Source organism: Lepisma saccharinum, chromosome 28 (assembly GCF_977018435.1).
Source record: "Lepisma saccharinum chromosome 28, izLepSacc3.1, whole genome shotgun sequence".
NCBI lineage: Eukaryota > Metazoa > Arthropoda > Insecta > Zygentoma > Lepismatidae > Lepisma > Lepisma saccharinum.
This window is the reverse complement of record NC_139256.1, coordinates 12872718-12880516: the sequence shown is the minus strand read 5'-3', so window position 1 is coordinate 12880516 and position 7799 is coordinate 12872718. Positions and strand designations below refer to the sequence as shown.

Genomic DNA, 7799 nt, shown 5'->3' with positions numbered 1-7799 from the left:
GGCACATTAGCTTAACACCGCTTAGAACTACAACGGCGAGGACGATCTCGCAAGCATTCTTGAAGTACTGTTTTCAATCAGGATTTCCGAAATACGTTGTCAGTGACAACCAGAGTGTATTTCGAAGCAAACTGTATTCACAAACGTTGCGTTCTGTGAATTGCAAGCCTGTCTATATTACGCCATATAGACCGAAGGGAAATAAATCAGAAGCAGCGATTAAGATAATCAAGCAAGCACTGGGAAAGTTCTGCAAGGAACACTCGTCGTGGGCTGAAAACTTGGACGCGATAAGTTTTGCCATTAATAATGCAACGAATTCGATGACTGGATTGAAGCCGTCATTTTTGTTCTTTGGACGTGATTTGTACACACCGCATGACACTCGGAAAATGGAGCTTCAGAGGGAAGATGGAACCGGGGAAGACGTCACGGCGGAGAGACAGATGGATTACGTCATACAGTTAAAGGAAAGAATGGGCGCGGCTTTCGAATCTGCAAGAGAAAAAGAGGAAAAGACGAGGCAAAAGGCGTCAAAGGCCTACAATAAGGGCAGAAGAAGGGTTAATCTTCGTGTCGGAGATCGAGTACTACTTCAAGAGCATAGAATTTCGTCTGCTTTTAATAAGCAAACTGCGTGCTTTTTCCCAAAATTCAAAGGGATCTACAGAATTCTGAATTTCACTACTCCAAATAATGTTGTTTTGGAAAAGGAAGGTGAGGGGAAGAGAGTTCTGGCTAACGTTGACCAGCTGAAGGTCATTCCGAGAAGAAATTTGAGAAGTGTGAGGGAAAGCACTCTTCCCTAAATTCTACCCTGAGAATCCATCTCAAGGGGAGGGGGTAGAAGGGCTGTGAAAAATGATGGAAAGTAAGCCGAGTGACCGACTTCTTGTTTGTACAGTAGTAATTAAGTTCCTGATTTATTGTCGCTACACATTTGAGTTCTGGTAAATTTATTTCATGTGAATGTAAGATTTAAAATTATGGACTGTTGTATTTTATGTTATGTCAACCTTTTGCTGATAAAGGGTGGTGACAATTGTGAACATGAAGACATGAGATTTTCATCGCTAAGAGAATGCTAAAGGATGGCAGTTCGATGCCCGGAAAAGGAAGGGAAAGTTTCCTTATAGATGAAAAATGGAAAAGCCATTTTAAAGTCGAGTCGTGTGATCGAACGATAGAACCTTGAAAGCATTTGAAGCTGAAATTCGACAGGAGTCGAACCGAGTACCGCAAAAGTCCCAGACGCAAGGACCAGGGGACTGAGGAGCCGGGGGTTCTTCGGATGGACCGAGGAGGAGGCTGAGTCGACCCTAGAGCGGGAGCCGGACATGTTCGTTGGAAGGTGGAGGAGCTGAATCCGTCTGCACCTGGGAACTGTCCTGATGACCAGATGTCCAGGAGATTCCAGGATTCCAGGAGGAAGAATCCGTGTGGAAGTTGGATATTTAGTGAAGTGAAATCGAGACTCTTCTTTTCAGAGAGACGTTTTTTGACGTGTAGTGAAAATAACTTTTTCAGTGAACTTTTTCTCTTTCAGATACAGTGCTTAACTTTCTCAGTGACTTTAAGACAATTCACACATACTGAAATTTAAATTTCAGATTGAATTGTAACGCTGGGGAGGGGGAATCTGTTACCCTGCCCCCGAGTCAGGGCAACAGTGTTTTTTTCTCTTATTGAAATATTTATTAATATGTTAATTAATTGGGTAATCAAGTGTATAAACATATATATGTGTGATTAGTGTAAATCAATTTATTATGCATTTTTATGTTTATACACTTGATTACCCAATTAATTAACATATTAATAAATATTTCAATAAGAGAAAAAAACACTGTTGCCCTGACTCGGGGGCAGGGTAACAGTGTCTGCGAGAACCAATCAGGTCCGCGAATGAGCGAGCCCGGTTGCCACAGCTAGAGTCGACGAGCGATATGACAGCGGCTGACCTTGACTACTCCGCGCAGAGAGAGAGGGAGATACATTTCCGCTGTTGCCACCTACTCACCGTTCGGGGTTCTCGCCAGCTCTTTCAAAATAAAAAACAATGGCTTACATTCGAACAATTGTAAATTGCCGCTGCACGGCTATTATTGCAACAATCGATACCAATCCAGCACGAGTATTACCAGAAAGATTTAGACAATCGTATTATGCTGTAAATTAAACGTGTAGAATCTTGAAAGTAAGTGAAAGAAATTAAATATTTTATTGACCATTATTGTATAGAGATAAAGTTCTCTTGCGAGCCGATTTTTATTAAATTAGATTTGAAATAACTTCCAGTGAGAAAGTTACAAAGAAAACTCCAAATTTTAAGTTCGTATAATATTTACAGCGATATGTTATTTGGTTACTGAGAAAACGAGAGAAGAACTTGATTCATTCTTTCGCGGCTCGGCAAAGGCAACTTCGTTTGCCACAGATACCATGCGCCGGTCTTGTGGCACTCGTAATAACAAAACAACTGTCTGGCATGCATAACATGAACTGAAAAGAAAAATTAAAATGCCATTTACTTACATAACGCTCATTCCGTACTGCTGTCAACCTCGTCACTTGATTCAAGTTCTTCGGAATCCGTGTCTTGCAAATTTATAATGACCTTCTCGATGACATCGTCTCTGACTATTTCACGCTGGAAGCCATCTTCTTGTATTTTCTCTGCGTGAGCCACACAATCTGCCCACTCGGAAACACCTATTCTGTCTATTGCTTCGTGAGTCAGTTTCTGTACGTCGGCAATTTTGAAAGTCTTGTTCTTGTCAGCTACGTACCCCTTCACCTGGGCCCAAATCATTTCAATCGGGTTGTACTGATAATGATAAGGTGGGAGACGAACAACTCTGTGACCATATTCTCTTGCTATTATATCGATTTCGTAACTTTTGTGAATTGGTGTATGATGTTTCACCAACTGCAACAATTCTGCTCGGGTTTGCGTGCTTGTGTGGGGAATGTTCTTGTTACAGAGCCATGCCACCATAATATCCGCCTTCCTTTTGTTCGAACAAGGCGTTTTATCCACTTGCAAGGAATGTATGCTCGCGTTGTCCATTACAATCACGGATTCGGGGGCGAGAAATGGCAAGAACTGCTCGCAAAACCACTTTCGAAACACGGCAGACGTCATTTCTGAATGATAGTCAGTACTTTTTGTTTTGGAGCGGAAAACCAATTTACTTTGGGGCACAAAGCCTGTAGCAGCTGAACCCGCATGACACACTATAAGACGAGCACCTTTTCCTAATGGCACCTTTAACCCACCAGAACCATCACTCATTCTCCAGCAGCTCGTCTTCGTGTGATTCTGGTTGACCCAGGTTTCATCTAAATAGTATATATTTGCAGTACCAGCTTTCCTGATTTCGTGCATGGTTCTGAGGAACATCACTCTCGCAGCTACAACATCACCCCTCTCCATTAAAAATTTCCTCCCGTCGTTGCCTTTCCTATATCTGAACCCCATGTTTTTCAAAATTTTTAACACTGACCACGTACTGCCTGCAAACCCGATAGCTTCCTTCAATTTAGCCCTAAGTTTCACTGCAGTAGGAAATTCGCCATTTGCGTACATATCAAATATAATATTACGCAATACCCCTTTATCAAAATCGTCCAAGTGCGTAACATTCTTTCGCCGATTACGACGTTTGCCAGGCGAGCGAAAAGAAACCGACCCTGTATCGCCGATCGACGACCTGGCTTCTTTCGCAATCGTCTGAACTGTACGCACACCTATCCCACATGCAGCCGCTGTACGCCCCTGACATTTGGCAACACTGCTCCCTGACGAACACGAGGCACTGTCTGCACTGCGAGATTCGCTTTGGAAGAACTGATAAACTTTGTACACCATATCTCGCGCTTGTTTGTGTAGAACACGACGCTTAGGTGTTTCTGTAGCCATCTTGCACACGTATATTGACAAATTTTTGTGATCACATTGAAGAAACACGAACAGTCACAACGAAAACCAAACCGATTCTTGCCGCTCGAAAAACAAAAGAACGACATCGCGCATTTCCACGGCAGTCTCCACCGCCTCCTTTTGCTACTGCGCATCGAGGCTTGTTCAAGGTTAGCCGCTTTCATATAGCTCTGCGACTCTAGCTCGCTGCTCCCTTCTGGAAGGGTGAGTGACCTCTGCCTCTTGCTATAGATCCACCAAGCTTTCTGAAACCTCGGAAAATATGCGAACTAACCAGCCTCCCCCACCCCCTTCTTTCACCCCCGGTGTTTGCTCTGGCGCTGGTCAGGCAAGGACCTTCCCACTTCCGCTGACACAGTGTTGCTAATTTTACTCTCTTCAAGAATTCGAGGAGTGTTGTTGATGTGCGTAGACGTGTTTTTGAGTAAGTGTAAAGTGTCGAAAGTTGTGCACAGCAGTGAGCGAAATTTGCTACTACGAATCATCGAGAAGTGTGAAGAAGAGAAAAGAGAAGGGTGGAATTATCCTCGCGATCAACCCCTAAAGAGAGCAGTATATCTAACGGGCGCTGCGACGCCAAGGGTCCCGGGTTCGAATCCCGGTCGGGCTTGGTTGTTTGTGAATGTCCTTTCATCAATTTCATCACTCATCCCAATCTTCGCAAATTAGCCAAGAGGCACAAAACGTGAAGTGAAATAAACTAAATCAAATCAAATCAAAATATCTAACGGGACGGTCGGAGTCATTGCTTAAAAAACTGAAAAGAGAGAAAAAAGATTTACAAACCCCTGACCAGAAATTGTCCATGAAATGTACGTAGTGAAAAGAGAAGTTCCTACAATATTGAAACTTTTAGCTATTGCTAAGGAAGAAATTAATCATCATGGGGGCGAGAAACATTACGGAAAATTATGAAACAAATAGGCTTTAAATTTAAAAAATATAGAAACTCTCGCTTAGCTCTGGTTGAACGAAGCAACATTGTGGTTTGGAGAGCAAGATATCTTCGTGCGATCAACAGATTCCGCAACAAAGGGAGGCCTGTTGTTTACATTGATGAAACTTGGATTCATGCTTTTTTCTTTTTTTTTACATATTTTTTTTATAGTTTACATAATTTAGAATACTAATCTTATGTGTTTAAATTGTTGATATCCTTCTGCGAGACAGCAGGCGTTTTTAACTTTAGTGTCCCCCTCCCTCCTCTCTCTTATGCTATGTTATTTGAATTACCACGTCTAGAAACGTATTTGTTTACTTGCAAACCTTTCACGGCACACGCCCACTTCTAGATTTGGCAACACAGGGGGGAAAACACGTGTTTCTGCCATCCCTTCCCTTGCGCAGAGTTCCCGAGCTCCCCTCCTAAACATTCGACACTAGCGCCACTTGTTTCTGGCCAGGGTTTCAAATAAGTTGGTGGATCTATACCTCGGCCTGTTTGTTCGGCTGAGGAGCAGACGACACGAGAGTATCGGCAACAGTGTGCGAGCGACGTCTGCTGTTAGGCCGCGAAGCACTCTTTCTAAGGCCTCCTGCAGTATAGCAGTTATTCATCTCTATTATTGTATGGGATCTCTGGGATTGGGAGGGAATGAAAACCGTAAACTCCATACAATCTAGGTTCCAAAAACAAGTGCTAGGTGTTGGAAGGGGTATGTATGATAGCTTGTGGGGCGCCTAGGGAAATGGGGAAATTCAGATAAAATGAGGAGCTTTAAAGAAACTTTGTGTAAAATCACAGATAAGGAGGAATAATGGGGAGGCAATGAGTAGCAAGAAAATAAAGAAGGAATTGAAAAGAGTAGGGTTAGGGTGGATTTGGGGAGAGGGAGTGGAGGGGAGAATTGATAGACAGACGATATGGGCCATACGGGACAGACTTATGTCTAGTTTATATGACTAAAATTTGTATAAAAACAGCTTTCCTAGCTAGGACATTATATGATTTTTTTAAAAATGGATTATTTTTTGAATACCAAAGAGGTTTGTATTTGATGATTATTTTTATGCATGCATAATCTTTCGTAGGTGCTGTCAACACAAAGGAGCTGTCCTGTTCATGGAGCGAACAGGGCATGGAGCGGACACAACTTGATTGACATGTTATCTAGTGAAGTAATCAGTTAGAAAATCTAAACCTCCCGCCCCCACGTGCTGCTGGCAGGCAGCAACCAGTTCATGGAGCGGACACATGTTCATCGACCTCCCCCGCCACGATGGAAACTGTGTTACTTAATGGTGGATGGATATTTACGTCCACTTTGTGCCAAACGAAACTTGTACATATCCTTACAATGAAGTGCGAAAAGGTCTATACTTAATGCCAGCCGGGACTGAGTGTCTTCTTCACATTCTGGCACCTCATTATTCTGAAGGTGAGCCTGTCGTAGTGCCTCGCACCAGCAATGCGAGATTACTTCACTACATAACATGTCAATGAAGTTGTGTCCGGCCATGCCCTGTTCGCTCCATGTCCGCTAACAGGAGGACACGAACGCAAAGCTCTATAATTTAATCCATCTTCGAAAATTAATGAAATTCATGTTACGCAACAGCAACGACTATTTTGCCTTTTTAATTTTGTACTTGGTAAGCCTTTCTGGGGGGGAGGGGACCCCCTGGGCTCCTCTCTAAACACGTCCTTGATCGTCTCTACGGTAGCAAAAATATGGTCAGAATTGCCCACATTTGGGCGCAGGTTCCTACGGTTGGCAACACTTCCCCGACTAAAGAAACTGGAATTATAAAACTGGAGGTCCGAAGCGCGTGTTTCCTGTGACCACATATGACCGGTCCGACTCTCGTCTTTAATCCAGATTTCATTCATTGTTACATGAGTGCCAAGGACAAGGCCACCTTTCTTCTTCATCTTCTCTTTTTTCAGGTGTTCCTTCAAATTCTTCCAGTCCTCTTTACGGTCTCAAAGCCGCAAGTAATTAATACGCAAAAAAGGAAAAAGGAAGTGCAAGAAAATGAAAAAAATACAAACAGGGCCGGCAGGGTGCCCTCAAAAAAGCCAATTTTTAAATTTCCGTAGGATTTATGACGTCTTCTTGCAGATTTCTTTTTTGTTCCTTTCTTGTTACAGTCAGCCTTAGACAACTTCATACTCGTCATTAACTATGATAATTACATGCCTCTTGGTAGGTCTGTACGTTAAGATTCGTGTAAAAGTTTTTTTGTCGCGAAAAGAAAGCATTTACATGCAAGGTTCCTATTGCATGAAGATGTATTAGCGTTTGAATTTTCAATAAAATTCAATTTATTGCTCCAGAGTTCATAAAACAGGTATATAAATCGATGAAAACAAGCTACTTGTGTTTGCATTACCTTGAAAGAGTCACTTTTTCATATTAATTCGGGATACACGCTTATTCTGGTTCCAGAAAGTGAAAGGGTACATACAATATGGCAGATTAACTTACCCTGAAAAGTCTCTACGTATCCAAGTGAAATGTGTCGTCTGTGGAAACAGGATTGCTGATGTTGTGGGCTTACCCGCCTGAAACAAAGGGAAAAGAACAAATGTATAGGTTCAAATTGTATGTGTGTAGGCCTACAATAAAGAAGTCAATGTAGTCCCACCTTCACTACGAAAGTCTTAAGTCTCATTTAATTCTCAGATACGCTCAAGAGGACTGGACCTACAGTGCAAAGTGGGACACAGCATCCTCCGGGAATCGAGTCCAACCCTCATAGATTGCATGGCTTCATCGTTTACTGCGATGCTATTGGGGTGGACAGCAACATTAGGATATGCAATAATAATGAACGGGTAGTGGATATGCTCAAAGAATAGAATGGAGAAGAAAGCTATATCAGATGATGATGATTTGAGGACAATGGAGATTAG

At 42.5% G+C, this 7799-nt stretch overlaps 1 protein-coding gene across 1 annotated transcript; it reads right to left on the bottom strand.

Moving 5' to 3' along the window:
- Window positions 1-2542: 2542 nt before the first annotated feature.
- LOC145980598 (uncharacterized) lies at window positions 2543-3295 on the bottom strand. Its single transcript, XM_083113636.1, has one exon. The coding sequence runs from the start codon at window positions 3293-3295 to the stop codon at window positions 2543-2545; it is 753 nt and encodes a 250-aa protein (XP_082969762.1).
- Between the last annotated feature and the right edge of the window lie 4504 nt (window positions 3296-7799).

Coding starts and splice junctions, on each gene's coding strand:
- LOC145980598 (XM_083113636.1), bottom strand. CDS start 3,295: ATGAGTGATGGTTCTGGTGGGTTAAAGGTGCCATTAGGAAAAGGTGCT.